This window comes from Pavona decussata, unplaced genomic scaffold, assembly GCF_977016875.1.
Source record: "Pavona decussata unplaced genomic scaffold, jaPavDecu1.1 SCAFFOLD_93, whole genome shotgun sequence".
Taxonomy (NCBI): Eukaryota; Metazoa; Cnidaria; class Anthozoa; order Scleractinia; family Agariciidae; genus Pavona; species Pavona decussata.
Window position 1 is genome coordinate 1607785 of NW_028145510.1, and position 23026 is coordinate 1630810.

Below are 23026 nucleotides of genomic sequence, written 5' to 3' on the forward strand. Positions count from 1 at the left end.
AAATACCACTCACTTGACCCGATGTTTCAATAAAGATTCCCAACTCACAGCTGCATGCAATCTCAAGTATTCCTCCAAGAGCTACACCAAGAAATTGAAACATCGGCGACACGCTTGACCAAACGAAAGAAACCACGGGATATTCGCAACAAAAAAAAAGCAATTACCCCCCTTCTGCCTCGCCGCTGAGAATAACTAGAACACTAACCGCATATTTGCGCGTTAGTAAGCCATACTGCTTGGACGACATTTCCCTATTGGCTCAGCACGGCTTAACGTGTACCCACACATACCTTTTAATTCTTCGTTTTTCGACCGTGAAATCTGCGCGCTGCAACATGACTTGACCATGTTGTCACCACTGTCTTTTAGCTCCTTTCAGCTTCATTTCGACGATCTTTATGGCTGATCTAAGCACAACATAGCGAAGTGGCCGTAAGTAAAAGGCTCTCTCGTGTCATAATATCCATCTCGCCACGCTTGATCGATTCCAGTCCCTAAAAGGCATAACGTGACATTTATTAATAGAGCCAAGACGTTTTAAATTGTTTATGTCTGCTTACGATTAGCGGTGTCAAACTGAATCTTTTCAGAGGGAGGAGACTTCACTAATTAGTTTTCTTACTAACCAGATGAGCTTTTCAGGGATTGAAAACCACAGTGAATGTATCACGCCACGTTTATTCAAATCTACCCGACAAATCCTAGCGTGCTTTCAAGTGATTTCTGAAAACCATTACAGTATTTAATTTGACGCTTCATTATTCAGCCTCTTTTAAAATAGCTTCAGGCAAAACAATCCGCCAACAGCCATTTCCATTGTCTACGTCACGTTGCCCAGATAAATCAGTAGAAAACGGTTTGTTTGTTTGATTCTCTTGTTTGCTTTGCTGACAAGCTTTATTATGCGAGCATCACACGAACTTCCCTCGAAGAACCGACCAAGCGTAAAAGGCATAAAGCAACCGGGCCGCGCGCTCCATGTTTCCCTGATAACGGGCTTGCATGTTGTTAGTAAACAAACATTTAAGGCTTAGCGCAACAGTCATTAATCACGCCCATTTAACGACGCAATATAGTCCATCACTGTAATGATTTTAGTGAAAATTCTAACTTTTCTATCAATCTTTCAATATTAAACAAAAACAAAGGAAAACCGGAGATGATTTCGCGCGAGATTGGACGCTAGCCTGCGCTACAGACGAATTCAACCGGCGGTTGATTTGCGGCGCAGGCTTATTGGACGCTGAGAAATTAAATTCAAAATTATATGCGGGTTATACGAATACATGTATGTCCGTAACCTAAACTTTCTTTTCTTACGTCGACAAATAAAACTCATCAATTTGCAAGGAATTTTCGCACATCACATTTTCGGTAGAAAGACAGTCGTTCATTCGGCCGAAGACTGACACTTCAGCTGAATGCTGATTATTTGCGAAACCACTGATCGTGAAATATTTGTGCGACACTGTGTCAATCCGTCCTCAGAAGGTGGTGGAAAGGAAAAGAAGTGAACAATAGCTTAACTATGGAGTAAACAACTAAAGAAGGCCACTGACATCACGCAAGATATTGGTAGATAACGCCAGCGCGGAAATACGCCTGAAAAAAAAAAAAGCACGGTCAAGCCGCTCGAAGATAAGAGCTTTCATTCATGATTTCGATAAGAATTTTTTTCTTTTACCGACAGACCGCACGCAGCTTCTAACAAGACTTATTGCCTTCCAATCTATATTATAGAATTATTAAAAAAGGATAGTGACCAAGAAGAGGCTCCAGTGATCTGTAAACATCAGTTTTGCATGTATTTCTGTGATACCGAAACGTTGATACGGAAGCTAAACTTGAGGCGGACGCAAGTGTGTCGCCCAATATTTCAATTTCACGGTTTTCAGAAACAGAGTGTTAGGAGGGATGACCAAAAGGTTTTTGAAGGCGTGTCTAGTTTCGAGTTTCTTGTTACCAAAAAAAAAAAAAAAAAATTTTGCCTTTGGACCGTTTTGCACGCATAAAAACAACTGAACCACATAAATTTAGTGTTTAGCGATTCATATTTACTCGCATAATTTACCCACTGCATTAGTTGTCCGACATATCAGCTGCTGTTTTAACCACATTTACTGATTCGCAGACTATTATTGCACATGTGATCAGTTACAATTGTTGATATTTAGCCATAATTTCACCGGCGACTTTTTGCTATTCCTCGGTTCGCTTTTATGCAACAAATTAAGTGTTACTTATTTCGTTCGACAAGGGCGTCGAGGATTCAAGGAAGGGCGTTTCACGGTTAGGAAGATCATGTTTACCAACATTAGCTGTTGGTCAAAAGAGATATATGTTGAAACCGGCCAGTTTCTAGCTGAAATTCAAACCAGGTCCTGTACACTGGTGTGAACAGTTGAACTTGGTGAGAAGAATATTTTAATCAGTTAACTACTCAAGGATTCAAACAGACTCAGCATATCGTTTGTTCCATCCACGGAGTCTGTATTTCCTTCCGTTCATAAATACTTAATGTTGAATTTCCTTTCAAGGGAACGTTTTAATTGTACTGCCAATCTTAGTTCAACAATATATCTCTCCACGGGAACGGCTTTGAATGCTCAAGTTCCTTTGTTTTAGTACTTGCCGTTTTGGCGGGTCTGTCGCCGTTTTCTGTACCTTCCGATCCAGTGAGTCTACAATCGATTAAATGACAACATACACGGTCTCTGGTCGGAATTTCCGTGGCGGTCGAGCCACAAAGATCAATCGAATCTGGAAAGATGTAAATATGAGTTCGAACCAAAAGAAAAAGAAGAACACAAAAAATAGCAATACACAGAACTGGTCATTTTCATCAAGATAACTGAACAGACCTAGACAAAACATTCAAGCTATGTCAGCCATTGGGCATCTTATTCAATTTGGACCGATAGCATCCGCACTTCTCTGGTGCATGTTGAGAGCTTCTCGTTCATTTTGCGGTGTTTCAATTATCTAATCCGTTTCCGTGGCTACCAGTGAAAGTTCTAAGGTAGAACCCCGCTATGTAATTCGAAATTGGTTAACTCGCTCTCCCCGCGCGCTAACTCGAACTAATTTTACTTTCCCTTGGCTCAAATTTACCCCAATAATTTGAAATCTACTTTGAAAATGTCGGTCGGTAAACCTCAAAATCTCAGAACGTAGTTGATTGACGTGTCGAACTCTTTTCCTTTATTTGATAACGCGGTTGTAATGTATGGAAACGACCTTAACTGGACCTCAGCATTTGTGCTCTTAAAATTTTGCCTAAATTTCCAAACTAAACGATCTTGTCAAGTCTCTTCTCTAAAACAAAAGTATTGCACCAAAGTAACTCGTGATTGTGAAAAAACGATAAAACCACGATATTTTGTTAATTATTAACAGGATACTTGAAGTTCAACACCAATCCCTCTAACTCGAGCTATTTTTTGTTTCCTTCGGAAGTTCAGTTAGCGGGGTTCTACTGTACCAAGTTCGGTCAGGCTTGAACAGAACGGAAGAGCGCAGCGCTTGCACCATCGCCTCAATTTACTCCTTTGGCGGGTAGGGTGGGGGGAGGGGTACTACCCGAAATTGTTGGTGGGCGGCTTGGTTCTCCAAACCCTGATCTATTTCAGACCAAAATATGTAATTTCACACCTGGCGTCTAAATCTTGTGCCCATTTTCAGACCTGGTTTCTAGAATCTATACCCGTTTTCAGACCAAAATGGTCAAAATCTGTCCCCTGTTTCAGACCAAAACGTTTGAAAACCATACCCTTTGGCGCCACAAATACCTATATAGCTTTTATAGGGGAGTACCCCCACCCCCCCCCCCCCTCCCAATTTACTCCACCATGGGCTTGAATGAGCACTTCAAATTAGCTTTACCTGCCTGGGACTCAGTGCTTTATCGCTGTATCACAAATCGCAACATAAGAGTCATTCAATAAGGATTCTATCCATTCCAAACCCTGTTAGTCGTGTTAATTTGCTGTCAAAATCTCCTCTGAAAATAGGTGATATGCACCATAATTTTAAAAACGAGGGCAAGTATTACTTGACAACATCACCTAAAATAGAGCGACTTTGCCCCTAGTCATACATCCGATGTCAATAATGCCGGTATTTATTGAACACAGATTGCTTTGAAAACACATCGCCAGCAATTAGCTCCTTTCCGTGAGCTGAGGGAAGCAAAACTTGCAGAAATGCCTTAAATGGGATTTCCTGTCTCTGATATCACTACTGACATATTTGACCTCTAATGGTATTTTCACTTATCTACACACCTCATACAGCAGAAATACCAGTGAAAAACATAAGGCAGTTTTTGATATGAGTGGGCAGTTGACGGATAAAATAAAGATTACCCTTTTATCATCAATTATGCAATAAATCATCAAAATGTACCGTTGTTTGCACGCCCCCGCGCCAAACGAAAGCAATAAGGTGTAACCTCCCCGGAATTAAATTATAGAATTGGAAGAGGGGCGATTCCCATATACAACTGTTCGTTGCATTGATCGGTAACGTTTTATCCAATAGCTAGCTTGGATGCTCTAACCACTGAGCTATGGGTGATTTATATGAAGAGCAGGTCGCAGGCTTTGGGGCTATAAGTCTCAGGACTTCGCATCTCGCGAGTACCGCTTGTATTTTGATTTTGTAACATGTGTGGTGAAATAAATAACATGAAAAAAAAAAGTTTATAATTTTAACGCAGTCGCAGGTTGATGCTGAGGTCGCGATTACAACGACAACGTTTTTACGTGATTTTGCTAGCTTGCTTCGATGCCAGGACAGACCTTGACAGTTTGGTTTGAAAAGTGTCCCAGGGTTCTGCTTATTCATAAAAACATTCACGTATAATAAACTCGAACAAATTCCAAGGACGCCATTTTAGGAAAAAAAGTAGTGACATCAATACCTCGCTGAAGATACAAAAATACTGAAAACTGCATCCCCATCGCGCGCTCCTTAGGGCCAAATAAAGTGGTTAACCCCATTTTCCGACGTTCTATATATAACGATTTCCACAACTGAGAAATTCGAATGCGATAGGTGCAAAAATCGCGATAACTTAACCATGACATCCCCGTATAACTAACGTGATTTTTTCCGTTTCTAAAACAAATGCATGAACTTACTAGCGATTTGTTTGGCATATAGTCGAAACATCTTCGCCTCCCTAGGATGTTTACGCGAAATAAAAGGAAACGGCCAGGCATTTCGCTCGTTGAACATTTTCACGCTTAAGGTAAAGGGAAGACTAGGTCAAAACTGAAGAAGCGCAAAAATCTTTTAAGGAAAATTTGTCATAGTTTAGTAATTAAACTAGAATCACAACAATAATATAATAAGTTAAAGCAGGGAGCGCACTCCACCTATTAAAGTGCTCTTCAGTGGGGCCAGGAGTGGGTGGATCATGAACAAAGTTCACAATAATCCCAGGTTAGCTTAATCGTGTTTTGAACAACTGCAACTAGGCCCACGTCTGAAAATAGGGTTGGGAATGAAATTAAACAGGTCTGAAGGTTAGAGGGTGAGTAAAGTTTTAAGAAATCACTTCTCGCTATTACTGAAATATGAAGAAGAAGCGTTTATTCGTAAAATCATCGCGCTAAGAAGCAAATTGCGATATTACTACAAAGAAAATTTGAAATAATTAAAAATGATTACAAGGTTTATCTATGGGGCTGTGAAGGGGGCAAGGAGGAGGCTGAGAGGAGCATCACCCGCCAACTAGTTATTGAATTGCCTAAGATATTGTGCTTGCCACTCATAAGATATATCTGTAACAACATTCTTTTAGCAAAAAAATGTCACTGACACCAGTATGTGATATGTGATGAATGTAAGAAGCTTGCAATTCAAGTAATATATCAAACACGAGGAAGAACATTTCAACCGATTTCCCAAACTATGTGCATGAGGAGTTTGGAAATTGGACAAAACACTCTTTCAGATTCTTGAAATAGCTTTTCAAACCATTAATATTTAATTCTTGGCGAAATTCAAAGCAAAAGTTCACAGTTAAAATTTTATGATAATAGTTATAAAGATCACGTTTCCAAACCGTTCCCTCAAGGTATTAATTTCCTTTGTTTTCTCTTCATGAATTATTATTAAATGAGTTTGAGAAGAGAAACCAACCCCAACGCTCGTTAGGCATAGTTCATGTTCAAAGGGTCTAGACCAAAACAAAAATTGGATTCGGGGATTGTAACTGTTGAAGATATTATTTATGGAATGCTCAATTATATCAACAGCCAAATAACACGAATAATTTAATTAATTTAGATTAAATACACATGGTAATTACCCCATAATTATATTATAACACTATGAACTCTATTATTTTAAGCTGAAAGAGAAAATTATGAGCTTTTTAGGCATATTATATATCTCCAAGAGGGTTCTGGACCCAAACAAATTTGGATATATGGGGATTACATGTAACTGTTGAAGATGTGATATAATTTATGGAATGCTCAATTATCGCATCTACAGGGTCCGGTTGTTCGAAATCTGATTACTGCTAATCCACAATTAAAAGTTAACGAAGGTTTTAAGCTCGCTAGTTTTACATGCTTTTAAAAGCAAATTTTGAGCTAACTGTAAAGAAACGTCTACTTCAAAACAGAGGGACAAAAATCTTCCGAAGAAATCGTTATTGATTTGTAATAACTTGAATCTAAGTTCACACTAAACCAGGATTAGATTAATCGGGCTTTGAGCAACTGAGCCCAGAGCAGTAATGTCAGCCTATTAGCATTAACCCAAATAATTTAATTAATTTAGATGAACTTGAATCAAATACACATGGTAACTTCCAGGGATATTAAAACACTATGAACTAATTAAAATAAATAAATAAATAAATAAATAAATAAATAAATAAAAGACAATTTGAGGAATCCGTTTTGTTTCCATTTCCTGTGGTTTGACTTTGAGCTCTCATTTCATGGTTAGCTATGAAAATGCATGCCATTAAATCAAAGCACCTATGGTTTGTGGTCCACACTTCATGTTAAAATGTGCAGCAAACTGCCGTCCACTAATGTTTGAAAAATTCTGGTCCTAATGGACAGGATTCCCACACTAACATACAAGGTTATTTCTCTCTAGTAGGAGACTAAAAAAAAGCCTAATTTAAGACTGTAGGCACTACAAGCAGGTTTGAAACTGTAGCTTGAATTCATTTTCACTCCAAAGAGCTGTCTTGAAATCAGAGGTCACAGAACTGTAGGTGTCTGCAGCCCCACCCTACCCCCCTTTCCCTTTGTTTTTCTAAAGGTAATATCCCTTGATGACACAATTTCTGAAACATTTTAAAGCTGAAATTACAGCTGCTCTATCAGCTCTATTCCCCAGCACATGGTCACCTCTTATGTCATTTTTTTCATTGACAACACTGAAGGAAAGACAAGCTAGTACAACATCTGCATCCCCTTCAATGACTTCAAGGCCATTATAGGCTTGGTGTCCCCTCAGAGGACTTGCATTGCTTTAAATAAAGTGCCACAGCTGATCAAACAAAAGTTCACTTGGTTGATCATGCCTACAACATAGCTACAGATATCAAACAAAACGAGGGCAAAAATGGCATCTAGTTACTGCCATCTGTCAAAGTTCAATATCTAATGGAATTAAGACAGGAAGGTTGCAATTAAATAAAGCACTGATTAGGCAAGAATGTACTATACATGTGAAAATATGGTTCACAGGCATTAGGACTCGAACCTTGATCTTCTGCATTCAAAGCAGATGTGATAACCGCTACTGCACAGGCGAACCCTGACAGTAAAAGGCATGGAAGTATAAATAGCACAGCTAAATCTAATTATTAAATCCCTTAGACCCCAGGGTCGCTCACTCAACATGCATGGAGTCTGATTACTCGGGATCAACTAACAGCGATTTGAATACCTGTTTCCGGTCAATTTTGGTTTTGGTTTCAGGGAAAATGAAGACTGCCCTTGTTTTATAGTGTCATCAAGACAATCTTCCTCAACTAAATACAAGATTTCCTACATAAAAAATTTTGCCTTGTTCTTCCAACAACTTTTCTCTATTCTCAAGTCATGTTACATAGTAGTTAATTAAGGACGGTGCCTACTATTGTTACTGTGCATACGTTCTGCACATCTCGAGATACTCGGCTTTCCTATGGGTGGTGCCTACTTAAATGCAGGGACATTTTTGCGCGGTTTAAAACTATACGGAGAAAGCAGAACTTAGCAAGTGCTTTTGGTGTCTCAAAAGAAAATTAGGGGTAACCATGCATTTTTCAGAGATAATTAAGCATCAATTTAGGAAAAAAAATCCCATACATTGCTTTATAGGTTGGCGCTTTTTAGAGATATTATTGCTTAATCACCTCTGAAAAATGCATGGTTACCCTAAATTTTCTTTTTGGATTCCAAGAGGCCTTGCTAAGATCTGTTTTTCCCACATAGTCATAAGCCGCACAAAAATACTTCGGTATTAGTAGGCACCGTCCTTAATGAACACACGTACAGTCAGCGTTAATTTCTTACAATAAGTTTGGGGAAGGTATGTTCTTATTAGGAGAGAAAAGTTGAGAAAGGCAAACCCTGAAAGTAGGTAGCCTGGGGCTGGTAAGAAGGGGGGGGGGGGGGGAAGAATACTACTCAAAACTTAAACCCTTATGACATAAACCCATTTCAGATCAAAACAATAGTTGGATCTGAAATGCCGGGATTTAAGTCATAAGGGTTTAAATTTCAGATGTGCCTGGCACAAAAATAATTCCATGTACAGTACCTGTGCAACTTTAGTGGCATGAAAAATCTGTTTATAACCCAACAATAAATTTCAATGCATTCTAATAATTGGACAAAACACATCACATGGCAAAAAATCGGATGGCAGTTATCAGGCAATAGCAGTTGCCCAATTTTTTCAACAAGAAAAACAAAGAAATAACGTAACAATTTAAGGTCTTAGTTGTTGTAATCCAATGTTGTCATAGTATTAATAAAATCTTGTAAACTAGTTACGTTGCAGTTATTTCACTGCAATTCTGCCACGGCAATCACTAGCTGTTTTGTCTTTTCCATAGAAAAGCGCATGTGTTTCAGATATTAAATAAAGGGTTATAAAATAATAATTACCCCTGCCTGCGAGTATATTGGATGCCCCTAAAGATTCTCCTCATAATCATTTTTCCCCAGGGGATGGAGGGGGGGCACTCCCATATAAAAGTGAGGGGAATTATTAGAAAAATTAAAAGTAACGCTGTTTGACGTTTCAAATTGTTTCAAACATCAGTATCAAGAATGAAGAAAACGTTTGATGTCGGGGTTTCAAATGTTTTCTTTATTCCTGATAATGATGTTTGAAACATCGAAACGTCAAACAGCGCTACTTATTTAATTTTTGTTATAAAATGCTTTAACAAGCAACTGACCAGGGGAATTACTGTTGAAAATTTTGAAATTAAAGAACCCCCAAAACTGAAAAGGTACCATAATTCTGTTTTGTTGGTGTGCTCTAAACAATTTTTTACCCCTAAGAGGTACCAAGTCAGTTTGCTTCAACATTTACTTCCTCTCATATTTTTCAGCTCAATATCCTAAAAGGTACCACCTGCATACCTCTGCTGGAAGTCATTTTAGATTGTACCACCCTAAGATTTTAGCACCCTATGGGGTACCACTTTTATATGGGAGTTCCCATACCCCAAGCATTTTTCAGACAATCTTTAAGCCTTGGGCATCATCCTCTGATATACTAACAATATTAGTTTAAACCCTTCCTCTGCAGGGAGGCTGGGGTGGGTGTGGCCATCCAACTATTAAATTCTGTTTCAGACCAGACTAATCTTGTAATCTAGAGGTCCTGGTCTCAAGTCCTCTCCCTGACCAGTAGACAGAATTTGTTTCATGGCAGTCCCCTGTTAAAAACCTCATGAGCCAGACTTGCAAGCCTCCCTGCCAGGTGGGATTTTTTTTCTGAGATGGATACTGGTATATGTTTAGTTTGTATGATTTATTTCTTTCTTGTTTACAGTGTCTCTCATTTAGCACTGCAGTGCTAAATAAACTGGCACTTAAAGTTTCCATTATTATGCTTATTTTGATGATGATGATGATGATGATGATGATGATGATGATGATGATGATGATGATGATGATGATGATGGGGAAAAGGAAAGGAAATCAGCCACAGCTTTCTGTGAATGTCTTGTCAAAGATTCTGTTACAAGAAATATACTCTAAGACTGGAATAAATGAAAATACCCTTCGGTTTACTGAGTAATTTAAAATTGTCAATCAAATTATGGTGTTTCAAGGTAAAATCAAGCATGTGGTTCACCTAAAAGTATAATTTCTTGAAATTAAGGATAAGCATGATTTTCGTTAAATAATACCGCCAGCTACATGCATTGGGCATCAGTAGTGTACCATATCTCAGAAGATAAGGAAAAATTTAATTGTGAGCTCAGGCGACACATATGATGATGAGCTACAGGCTAATCCACTACATACAGAGGTAGTAGGGTGGGCTCTTGGAAAAAATAGTATGACATGTTTTGTCACACATGAGCCTCAGGTGACCCACACAGCAGAGCTTAAACCAGGTTCTGCAGCATGAAGCAACTGAGAGTTGTGCTGGATGGGTTGCTAGTCCACCATCGCCAAGGTTACTCTCAGCGTGCCCCCCCCCCCCCCCCCCCCCCCCCCCCCATCCGCTGCGATAAATAATGAACGGTCAACTCCATCTGTTCCGCAAAATTAAAATTGTTTTTATAATCCTTATGTATGATTCTTCTGAGCAGCTGCCATTTACAAAGGCAACCTTTAGAGCCCCCAGTTTTTAAGTTAAAGGTAATTTCAATGGAATTATTAAAAAAAACTGACCGCATTTCAGCTGCCTTGCGGTGTTTTAAATCATTGACGCATGGACGAACATATTTACGCGCCACAGTCGCCACTGAATCTTCTGAATCTTAACCGCGCTCGATTCTAAAAGTTATTTCACAGGAAGGAAGTCAAAATAAAAACAGACACTTACCTGTAAGCTCGCCAAAATATTACTTCAAACAAAAGGCAGGAAGAACATATTGTGTAAACGACTTCATGCAGAAACGATAAACGAAAATTAAACCAAAGGACAGGTGCTAACTGTAATCTACATACTGACCGGGGAGATCTGGACCGAACTTGGTTGTTGCTTGAAACGCCTGGCAGAAAACAGTCGTTTCGGTGAATTTCGCTGAATCAGCTATGTGTTTATGCTGAATTATGAGCTCCACGTCGTTTCCAAAGAGCAAAGCTTTTAAACAAAGAGAGGAAAATGCAAGAGAAAAGCTACGTCAAGTCGTCAAGCAAGATCTGGTCTCAGATTTGTCCAGGTTTGTTTCTAAATTTAAATGTTTTATTGCCAGCTCATCAAGTTTAATATCATACAAGTGTGTAGCTTCAGTTTTCAGTTATTGTGCGATTTTCAAATTATAAGATCAACAGTTTTTTCAAGTTCCTTCAAGTTGACTCAATGTGACTTATAAATGTGTCAGAGTAAATATCTTTTTTCTTCTTCTCATTCACTTGTAGGCTCTTTGGTGATACAACATTCAGCGACATATTGTTTATAGTGAGGAATGTAGAATTTCAAGCTCACTCAGTCGTTCTCAGAGCAAGGGCACCGAATTTCTGCCGGTATTTTCTTCCACGGCATGCCTCACCAGTTTCTGTCCAAACGTGCATTCAGATTAATGGATTAGAAGTAGCTGAATTTGAGGCGTTTCTAAGGTACTAGAAGTGTTTTGTGCCTTCTTTAGTCAATAAAAAAGGTTTCAGCCCTCTAATTCCCCTTCTGTTTGCTGAGGCCAATCAGTGAGTTCATTGAGCCAGCATCTATCTTGAATAACATGCTAGGCAATAATGTGGGGGGAGTATAAAATTGCTCTCGACTGGGGATGGGGAGTGGACCCCACCTCCACTCCCTAATGGTAGTCTTGTGTTTTCCCCAGATTTTACTGATTGCTGAACTAATTCAGTGTGCTCATACCAAAAATAGGGGACTGTGGACAGTTAGTCTTCTTATTTAAAGGCCTTAATCCAGGAATTCACCTTCAATTTAACTTACTTAATAACATTTTTTCAAATAATATCACTTTGATTAATGCTGTCGTCCCACCTTTTTCTACTCCTTTTTATAATGTGCAGTTCCAGAAATATCCATACTCGCCCTACAGAAGGTTTTTTGTTTTGCCCCCCCCCCTACCCCCCCTCCCTCTCCCACAGGTAATTCCAGTTTAGTTTAAAGTTCATACTTTGCTTCTAAAATTTTAGACTTTTAAGACACCCCTCCCCCTGGGAATTTCCAATTACCTTCCATGGGGTGGGTATGGATTTTTTCTGGAACTGCACAATAATAAATTTGTGTGACTTTAATCAGACTTCATCACCACTTGAATTTGTTGAATAATTGCCAAGTCTGAGTCAGACAAACAATCCAAAGCACTTTGGCTGTAATTCAGTTATTCAGGAAAATGTGATAATCCAAGTCATGTTTATAAGTAGTGAACTATCTCATGTTGTTATTTTTAAAAGATCTGCGTACATTGACAATGATTTCAAAGACTTTGATGAGGCCAGCTATCCATGGAGAAGACAGGCAATAACAGGTTCTGCTCAGATAAATCGTGTACTTGTAAACTGTGAGACCCGCAATGGAACTCAGTCAGATCTACGTGATCATGACAGCATTACTGCATCCATGGATGGGACGTCAGTTCAGACTTCTGACGAGCAAGAAGATGCCACTTGCACACAGTCAGACTGCGCTTCAGATATGTCCAACAGTGAGGATATTATTAGCGGCAATGTTTCACTGGTAAGTAATAAAAAGGAACACTCTCAACAAAATAATTACAAAGAGGCTGATGTCAAAAACCCATCGCAATGTGTCTCTTCTTGTATGTGTGCATCTAATACAAAGCTTACTAGTATCGAATCTAAGAGTCCTCCTTCACTGAACAACAACATGCACAGCAATGGCACTTCAGTAAGTACCTCTCCTTCATCCTTGTACCATGCAAGTCAATTCAAAGTTTGTGACTTAGTTGATGGCCTTAATAACATGGCTGTTGGAGAAAGTCCTACTGAATCTCTCTGCCAGTGGACTCAGACATTGATTGATCATGATGCAAATGACACATGTAATGGCATGGTTGATGGAGAAAGACCAACAGCTGGGAGAACTTGTGAACTTACTTCGGACACTGAAAATGGTTTTCAGTCAAAACAAGGAGATCCTGACCTTGTGGTGAATCACACAACACTGAAGAAAACCTCAGAAAATGACTTAGAAGTGAGTATAAGCATTAAGTGAAGGTCCATTTCCATTTCCTGAAAACTTTACAATCATTTGTCAATTAACCAATGCTTATATTTTATTTTATATTGTCAGCGTTGCAGTTGTAGTCTTGGTCAGGATTTGCTCCAAATATTGATTTCTGAGGTTGGATCAGATGTTACATTCCTGGTGAATGGAGGAAGAGTGAAGGCCCATAAGTAAGTGGCCCAAGTGATATTATCATCTTCACACAGCAAAACATGCTGAGCTGAAACCTTTAAAAGACAAGGGGGTTTGCTATGTTGGTTGGGGGAAAGGAAATAGATGTTTGGTTTTATCAATATTATTGATAGAGTTGATAAGATAGTTTGTTTACCATGAGGAGATTTGAGTGCTGAGTCATTTCAAGTACAAAACATCAGCACATAAATCTTTTTTATGGTGGCCTTAATTCTCAACTCTGTTGACAAAACCAAATATCTGAAGCTCTAAAAGCCTATAAACATCTTTAATGATAACTATATACAATAATAATTTATTATTATTTATTAAAATAACAATAAAATAAATTCTTATGGAATGTTATATTGAGCCCATCAATAGAAACTGACTTAAATTTAGTTCATGGTAAAACCTTCCCAAGAAAAATTGATCATGATATTGTACTACCATGTAATTTTATTGTAGTTGTATATAGGATATGATAACTACCCGTAAGATTTCTCTATTTCATTGAATAAAATTAATGGATCAGTGTACATGTATATCTTCTGTAACAGTTGTTTTGTTGTTAACTTGCAGAGCCATTCTATGTGCACGGTCTAATTACTTCTCTGCCATGTTACATGGAGACTGGATTGAAGGAAAAACTCAAGAGATTCCTCTTGTTGGGTGAGTGGGTCTTGCTTATTGAAGCTTGCCTCTGGGAAGGGAGGCAGGGGAGGGGGTGAGGGGTATGCATGACATTTTTGGTATATGCCATACTTTAGTGATACAAATGTTTCATACCTGACAGACTTCACGAAACGTTTAGTTGCAAGATTGTTGACAAATGCATACTTGATTGACTATTTAAGGGTGAATTATGATGGACTGATGACTGTGCTGAAGTACATATATGGAGGAACTGCCTCAGTGAAGAGTGATGTACCAGCCATATGGTGAGCTTGTTATTGACATATAAACTAATAAGAATTTTAATCTCAACCACTCCAATTTGTCTCTTTAAGTGTTTGGATCAAAAAATTGAACTTACTGTTTGAATTTCATTGTTTTGTTGTTGTTGTTGTTTTTCCAGTGACACATTGCCCCTTGTGGACATGTATGGTCTTGAAGGGCTCAGAGAAGTCATAATACGCACTTTGAAAATTGAAAAATGCCACTTGTTTCATAAGGTAAGAGACTGCTGTCAGTTAACCTGAGTATCACACCTTCCTAAGGGGAGGGGGTAGTGGCCGAAAAGCCTGATACTCAGAGGAGGGGGGGGAGTGGCGAAAAGCCTGATACTCAGGCTAACTGTCAGTCAGTAAAAAACACAGGATGTGCAAGCAGCTTATCACCTTTGAAGGGTGCACAAAAATCGTTTTAAGGTTCCTCTTTGGCAAGTTGGAACCTCAATATCCTAGAGTGACACCCTTAATGATTAGCTCTTTTTCAAAGCCAGGAGACCTGTTGTGCAAGTCGTAGATGAAATCTGCTAGCCCAACTAAAAAAAAATGTTCTGACAGAATTTACTTTGCATGCTGCCTTGTCAAATTTTATGAGAAATGGATACTCGTACAGCTGTAGTAACAAATCTGGAATATATTGTTAGCTGATCATTACATGTCTGAAGTAAGTTTTTAAACTTACTTAAAAGTAAGTTGTTACATACGGTTTGAGCAGGGTCTTCCTCTTGCACGAATTCTCTATTTATTCTGTAAGTAGCTAAATAGTGAATGTATACTTTTGCTTATCTCTCAGCTCCATAACTCTGCTGTTGGTTGACTTGTATGTTGTATGGTTTGTGTGTTCGCTTTGGTTTTAATGTTTCTGAATTCTAAGACAATGAAATGCCATTTCATCCGAGGGCGATGGCACTTTCACCAAAGGGTTGCACTTCGAATTCTGCCTGTAAATTGCAGTTGGTGATTTTTGTTCTTGTAGCCTTGTGGTGAATGCATCCCTGGTGTCTCTGAGTGTTTAGAAATGGCAGAACTGTTCAGTCTTAGTGACCTCAAGAAATCTTGCATCAAGTAAGTCACTCGTTTCCACTCAGATTTTTTTGTAACAGGGGTGCGTTCCATTTAGCCAAACTAGAATTTCTAGCCCGGCCGGTTGAAATTTACTGATTTTTTTGCCACAAAACACAACAAAGTTTTTACAAAAGGAGCAATAAAGATATATCGAAGAGACCTCGAGAAACCATCGGGTTTATATAAAGAGGTCACCACAAAAACACAATGATTTACAAATGGGACGCGCGGGTATTCTGGATATTTTTCGCCAGGAAACGAAAAACCTTCGGAGGTACACTCAACTCTCGCCTTTTGGACACCTCGCCATTACGGACACCCGATAATACGGACAGCCTGAGCAACTTAATCTCCAGCAAAAATAAATAAGAGACATTTGACTGAAATAAATTCCCGCTACAGTCAACTCTGGCCTTGCGGACACCTTGCTATTACGGACACCCGATAATACGGACTGCAGCTAAAAACCCGGCAAAAATAAATTACAGACGTTTGACTGAATTAAATTCCCGCTATCAGGACTCTCGCTCTTAAGGAGATTACCTCGTGGTCCCGAGGGTGCCCGCAATAAAGAGAGTTGACTGAATTAAGAACATTACCTCGTGGTCCCGAGAGTTTCCGCGATAAAGGGAGTTGACTGTAAACCACTTTTTTGGAACCGGAAATTATTTTCCATTGGCACAAAATTTCAAAAGCCAGAACCTGATGATAATTTCAGGACATATAAGATGAACGAGAGACTGAGTAGATTCATCGTGTCGGTCTATCGTTTATCTCACCGTATATGCACAAAATTTCCATTTCCGTTTTATTGGCTTGGTGCGCCGTTACACTTGTCTCCTACGCAGCCGTTCTTAGGGTCGCCACGCAATTGGACGAGTTTTGCACCTCTAAGGCAGTTTGCGTCTCTATTGAATGTAAATTTGGCAAATGGAAGACGAATGTTAGATTTTCTTTTGTAAAAACTGGTAAAAGCAGAGCTAAAGAACTGCACCACAGGAATTACTGTTCCAATTGAATATAAGTGAATGGTCTGGTCAAAAATTTGGGTTTTCGCTGCTCGCGTCATGCAAAAATCGCACACAACTCTCGTCACTCAACATTGCCTATACCTACGATTGCCGCATGTTTTAAAATCCTACGACATTTTTTGTGACGTACACGACAGTCGTAATCGAGTTGTAGGTTTGATTTACACGAAACAATTCGTGTCGTAGGCGACCGTAGGCCTGTCGTAAGCTGTAAATCATCCTTTAAAGAAGTGGAAACCACATGAACAGAAATGATGTCTCCGGCGTAGTCAACACATAAGCGGCTCCGGCGCACGACTGGCGATAAACTCTGGTTTTCGCAGCACAAAGCAGTTATAACTGTGGAGCAAAGTCTTCTTTCTTAGCAAAGAACACAACAAAAAAGACTAGAGAATGTGAACGACAGATCTCGGATCTAGAGTCAGCTGCATTCATTCATGGTCGGCCTGGCCAATTTGGGGTAGAAGAGGTCAATACTTGTTGTTTATTCCTTTATATAGATGGATGGCAAAGCACTTTGATCGTGTTCTGGGGACCAAAGGATTTACCACCCTTCCCAAACAGCTTCAAGAAGAAGTCCTTGCAGAAATACAGCAAAATTTTGTAAGTAGTTTATTTACCTCAGTTCAATCGTCACAGATTTTTGCCAGATTCTTTCAGCATAACAAGCGATCTAAGTGCAACCACCCTTCAAGCAAAGCCTCTTCCCAACGAAAAAGGAGAAAGGAAAGCGTTACGGAGCTTTTGTGTTTCCAGAAAGGCTCTACTCGCAGAATGGATCGCGACAAACTCTGTCCTCGCTTGAAACACGACTTTGGAACGTGGCACTTTTGACGTACAAAACTTTGGGCAAAACTGTCCGTTTGACCTTTTCTTTTTACTATTGCTGCTGTTGTTTTTCTCAACGATCTGGAATTCTAGCAGTGAATATTGCAGGGGAAAGTGTAAAATTAAACGTGTTGATCAACTCGGCTATCTGTCTGTTCGCCGGAATGATTTTTTTAACGGACCTGTATTAAGCGGACACTAAATGGAGAATACCCGGCCACTTGAAAGCTATACCTCTAAAATAATGGCTACACACACCTCGTTCTTTAAGCGTGATGCCGAAACTCGCCTATACCTCAGTTGTAACTTCTGTGCGGCAAACTATACAGAGAAAGTGTTTTATATATACCTCGTTCCTTAAGCGTGAAGCGTGATGTCAAAACCGTTGCGTTTACCACGTAGACCCGTAGCCACGTCGCCATTAAACACACGAGTAATACTAAATGCGAAGGTACCTATTCAGGTTTTGAAGTGCCCAAGTATTCTGCAGTTTCTCCAAGAAGTTTCACTGTAATAAGTAACCAATTAATTTTTACCGTCCTTTTTCCAGGTCATTTCATCCGCCATCGAAGTGCTGAACCACTGTGATAGGCTGTCTTCCTGTACACCGCTGGTCAAGTGGACTGAGCCAGTCCACGTGGCCGTTTCTTCTATTGAAGAATCCTGTCTGCTTTTCATCGCTAGTAACTTTTTTTCTTTGGTTGATGAGACAACTTTCCATGAAATCCTTAAGGTAAATAACTGATAAATTATTAGTGTTTTTTTTTTTAACGTGTTTTCGTTCCAATACATGATGACGTTAAGCTTATCGCCCGCAAATATCTTTTGAAAAAAACCATGATTAACTTGATATATGCTTACGAAAAACAACGGCTACCCTCGAACAGAGAGGTTTTGGTGGTCCAAAACGAGTAGAGTGGTGATTCCGTCTAGTTCCTGGGGCGCGAATTCTATGGTGCTGAAATGGAAACAGGGCGCTTATTGAGTGTGTGGAACAAAGCGCCATCTTAATAAACAGCCAGCCATTATATATTTTGTCCTTTTATATAAGCTTTTTTTAGCCTTGTATTTTATTGTATTATATATTTTATTGTAAATCAAACGTAATTCAGCCTGTGGCTGCAAGGTTTTTGATTAATAAACTATCTTAAAAAAAAAAAAGCAATAACAGGAACTGTAACAGTAAGGTTATGGTGAACGGTTAGTCGGTATTGCCTGTACAAAAATCGAAAACTCTTGTGCATTCTGCGTCTATCGTCTTCGCTGTTGCTCTCGCAAATGTACTTAGCCAGCTTCAGGACTCAGGCGCTTATACAACAGAGGCGAGGGGAGGAAGAAGATGGAAGCTTTTATGAAAGAGGCTGATAAATCAAATCGTGAATGGTGAATGGATGGGCGTTTGGCAAAAGAAAACGCGACATCTGTAGAGAGGTGACAGTAAGCAAAGGTTCCTTTCACTTTAGAAACATCCGGAAGCACCCTCACAATCTTCTTCGTGGCGCTAACATTTATGCTGCACGGTGACATTTTCTTCCTTTTAACACACTTCTGTTTCTTTGCAGGGCATAGGATGGTCTATTCCTGTCCTAGAGAAGATTATTTCGGCGGTGAAAAAGAACCTCGCCATTGAAAATTGTTGTGACCAACTAAGGGCCGTTCTCAGGTTGGAAAGGCTCCTTAAACTAAGGGCCATGGAGGAGGGTGAGCAGTGCTACTCAGAGGTTAGCAGTGTTTTCTCAATGAGCAGAAAGCTAAGCAGTGTACATTTTAGTGCTTTTCTTGCAAAAGACCAAGTTTGACTTTGTAGGATGGATTAGTTAGTACAGTGTCTCCAATTGGCTTGTACCAAAGTTTAATACTTTCAACATCGAAATTAAGTTTTCATGTTTATCTTTTGTAGAGCGGTTTTCAATTGAGTGTCATAAAACTAAAACCAAAGTATTTACTCTGTACCGCAATAACAATCACCCACGTAAACAGCGTAATGAGCCAATCAGAACTCGAAGAAAATACATGTAACCGGCGCCAAGCGCGGGAAAACACGTACAAGCAAGGATTAGGAAGTAGTTTTATTTGCCATTGGTTGAGAAAGTCGCGCGGGTTTTACTAACCAATCACAGAACGTAGTAAGGCAAAACCAAAGCGAATGCGAATTACTTTCGACGCTCAAGTCAAAACCGTTTTAATAGTCGGTTATCCGGCAACATCAGTGTCATCATCACCACCATCTTGTACCGGCTACAAACTTATTTTTATTGCATGTATATTTGTTCTGTTGCAGGAAGTTGATGATCTTGTGGTCAGCTTGCACAACGATTGTGTGAAATTCATCAGAGGCAATCTTTTTAAGGTGACTCGATCAGAGGGTTGGAAACGGTTAAAGCTCGCTACCCAACGAGAGATAAAGGAAGGTATTGTAAAACATACCTGAAGTACACTTTGTGAATGAGTACATGCAGGTTTTTTCTGTCAGAATCCCGTCCCGGAATCTCAGTCGCCGGTTTAGAAGACTTTCCGCAAGGTCGACAGTCTTTTTCAAATCTCAAACTGACTACATGAAGTTAAACTTATTTCAAACTTAAGCGCAAAAGAAGGAGAGGCGTCGAACCTGAGTCTATCCATAACCACTACAGCAACGAGGAGTAGCTGCCGAGTATTGTAATTTTTTAACTTGTTTATACAGTCACCCATCACAAGAAATGAAAGCTAACCGTTTGTCAAATCAGTGCGTAACCCTTAAAGGGGAAGTATCACGCTAATTTGCTGTCATTTCAAAACCCAAAAATGTTTGTCTGTCAGCAGAAACAAAGAAATAATTGTTACGTTTGTTGTAAATTATCACCCCAGTACAATAAAACTGTCGATTAGTGCCTCTGGCCAGAAACAGGGTAGGTTGTTATGGATTGAAACTTGAAAAAGGTTAGGCTAATGCTTTTCAATTAAGTTCTCACGATTTTGTTTCAGAAATGCACTAGAACAGATCACGAGTTGTTCCTTTCAAGAATTGAGTTGATTTCTTTCCTCTCGTCATTCTAGTATTATGTGGCAGTTGATTGAAGGCCTTATTTCATCATTTAAGATACCAAAAGCCCCATGATACTTCCCCTTTAATACTGTAGATCGGTGCTAAAACCTAAAATGCTCTCCCTCACCTAACTGGAGCTCTGTTAACTCGGTTCTCTGCCCGATAAATGGGGGTCTGTTCTCGTGTACGTCAGACTGTGACGACAAAGAATACTACATTGTGTAAACCTCATAAGGTGTCCAAGTGAACGTCAGTTTGAGAATGGAAATGAGTATGAACCTACTTTCAAGGCAACAAATTAAACCACGCGTTTATTAATGGCTGACGCATAACGCCTGACGTTATTCTCTCCCGAGACCGTTGCGCTTCTAGTAATGCAGTCATGATTGTTTTTGGTTCTTTCCCTTTTGCTACCTTAATTGTCAGTTTTGCCTAAGTACTTTTTTAACTTGCAGCTAATTTATGCTTGTCTCGTTGTTTCAGGCGCTGTGTTTAGTGGTCTCGGTGGTGATTTATCGGATCGTCGAGGTGCAGCGGTAGGAAGAAACGGACCGAACTCAGCGCCGGTAAATGTCATTGTATCCTCATTTTGATTTTGTCTAGTTCCTAGGCCTCTCTCTGTCTTTCATCTCGGTCCCTTTCGGGTCACGTGGTTCGGTTCACCTCGGTTAGTTCACCGAAACGAATTAATCGTGAGGGCCTGAGAGAAAGCCGTATAGGGACTAGGCAAATTTTGATTAACTTTTTGCTGCCAAAATGCTTCACTTTATAATTATTTGGATAGTCATCAGAAAGTTGTTTTTTGTTTGTCGTTTTCTTGACAGCCTTCAAGCAGACCACCAACCGGAAATGCTTCACAACGAGTTGGAACTCATTCCCGCGCCAGAGGAGTGGGGAGAGGAAGTGCTGCAACTGATGGGCAGCTAAACAGAAGCTCTAATCAGGAGAGGCCTTCTTCGGCTAGGGGCCACCAAAATCGGACTGGCCGTGTTGCTCCCATGAATAAGAGGCCTTCTTCTATACGGCCTTCGTCTGCTCAGAACAGTGCAACTTCGTATCGTGGACCAACTTCTTCAACTTCAAGCAGGACTTCAAAGGGTGCTTCTGAAAAGAAGCAACCTTCGTCATCTCTCTCTTCTGTATCTTCGGGAAGTTCAAGAATGTGTTCTTCACTTTCGAGAAATTCTTCGGGTAAAAGACCCTCTTCTGCTTCAGTGTCAGGCCGTGGAAAATCATTGCCATCAAAAAGCTCTTTAAATGATATACCTCCTTATGGAACTTCTCGTCAGCGTACAGACAAAGCAGCCCAATTTCATTCGTCCAACGCTAAAAACAGTTCTTTATTAGCTCGAGAAACCTCTAGCCGAAGACCTTTATCTGCTGCCAGCTCTTCTGGGTCTAAGAAGAGCCAAGCAGCTTCGAAGCTTGCTCTATCTTCTGCTAATATCGACAGTAAATCCTCAAGGAGCTCAGGAGAAAAGGCCTTTTCTGTTGAGGGCTCTCGCGTACAAAAGAAAAAAGCGCCAACAAGAACCAATGTTCAGTCTTTACCAAACTCACGGCTGTGTCGCCAGCAAGTTGCAAGTGAGACCAGAGAATCTTTGGCTTCTTTTAATTCAAGCGAATTATCAGCGTCAACAGAATTAAAAAACTCGAGCTCAAGAAGCGAACTCTTACAGGACGCGACTAAAGGTTTATGTTCAACGACAGAGGCCAACACAGAGACTGAACAGGGTTCGGCTTCAAACTTAGACGAGAAAAGTCACGGCTGTAGTATAGGAGCAATGGACCAGGCTTATGAGAGTGAAGGTCCCGACAGTATTTCGATAAGATTGGGTGATACCCAGGCTGCTATCGCTGGTGCGGAAACCACTACTGCAACAATAAGATTGGGTGGTACCCAGGCCACCAGTGCTGGTGCGGAAAGCACTGCTGCAACGGTGGGCACGGACAATTCGTTAACCTTACATACAAGCGCTGTTGCACACTGTTCAGATTTACAGTCTAATAACTATGATGATTCGCTTGAGTTAGACTAGTTTGCGCTTTCACAGTTCAAAAGCAAGAAATAAATTTTGTTATTTGACCTCAATATTTTTCCAATTCGCCTCGTGCAACAGAAGCTACCATGGTTTGAAAATAATTTGACCAAAGAAACTGAAGTCAGGTAAAGTAGTCTATTGTCCTGGAACGATCTTACTAAAATCTCCGAGTGTTTCCGACCGACTTTATTGGGTTCCGATTTTGTATAATTTTCTTCGAGGAAAGATTTTCGTATTCTTCAACAGTAACTCTTCTTCGATTGGCTTTAGTCGATCATTGGTAAGGAAGATCGAAGGGCTGATAGCAGTTTTAGATTCATTGATCTTATACCAGCGCTCCTATGTCGGTTTAAAATGTAGTTCCAGGGAAGGAAACTTATGCGTGATAAAAATACAAATGTCGGGCAGAATGGAGTCAAGTAAGGAGTTAACACATGGAATGTAAAGTGACATTAAAGAGTAAATGAGTGTTTATTTGTTACATTGGACTTATCCTGGTATTCCTTCATGTCACAGTTTTTTTCGAGCACAATAGACATAAAG

General features: G+C 39.8%; 2 protein-coding genes across 3 annotated transcripts in view; one reads left to right on the top strand and one right to left on the bottom strand.

The window, feature by feature from the left end:
* The window catches only part of LOC146473529 (uncharacterized), a 33965-nt gene extending 22817 nt beyond the window's left edge, over positions 1-11148 (bottom strand). The window contains exons 1-2 of one of the 2 annotated variants that reach the window (XM_085118187.1): positions 11038-11148; positions 294-497 (exon numbers count right to left, since the gene is read on the bottom strand). In XM_085118187.1, the coding sequence (XP_084974313.1) occupies positions 294-340 (47 nt within the window). In that variant the 5' untranslated portion in view covers positions 341-497; positions 11038-11148. Of the gene's footprint in view, positions 1-13; positions 228-293; positions 498-11037 lie in introns of those variants that run through there. The other variant, XM_085118192.1, reaches the window with a different exon arrangement.
* Positions 11149-11152: 4 nt separating this feature from the next.
* On the top strand, positions 11153-22964 carry LOC146473530 (uncharacterized). Its single transcript, XM_085118182.1, has 14 exons — positions 11153-11377; positions 11577-11774; positions 12579-13338; positions 13438-13541; positions 14125-14214; positions 14400-14483; positions 14621-14717; positions 15469-15557; positions 17089-17191; positions 17967-18149; positions 18979-19137; positions 19698-19827; positions 20925-21007; positions 21266-22964. The coding sequence occupies exons 1-14, from the start codon at positions 11268-11270 to the stop codon at positions 22478-22480; spliced, it is 3405 nt and encodes a 1134-aa protein (XP_084974308.1). The 5' UTR covers positions 11153-11267; the 3' UTR covers positions 22481-22964.
* The last annotated feature ends 62 nt before the right edge of the window (positions 22965-23026 follow it).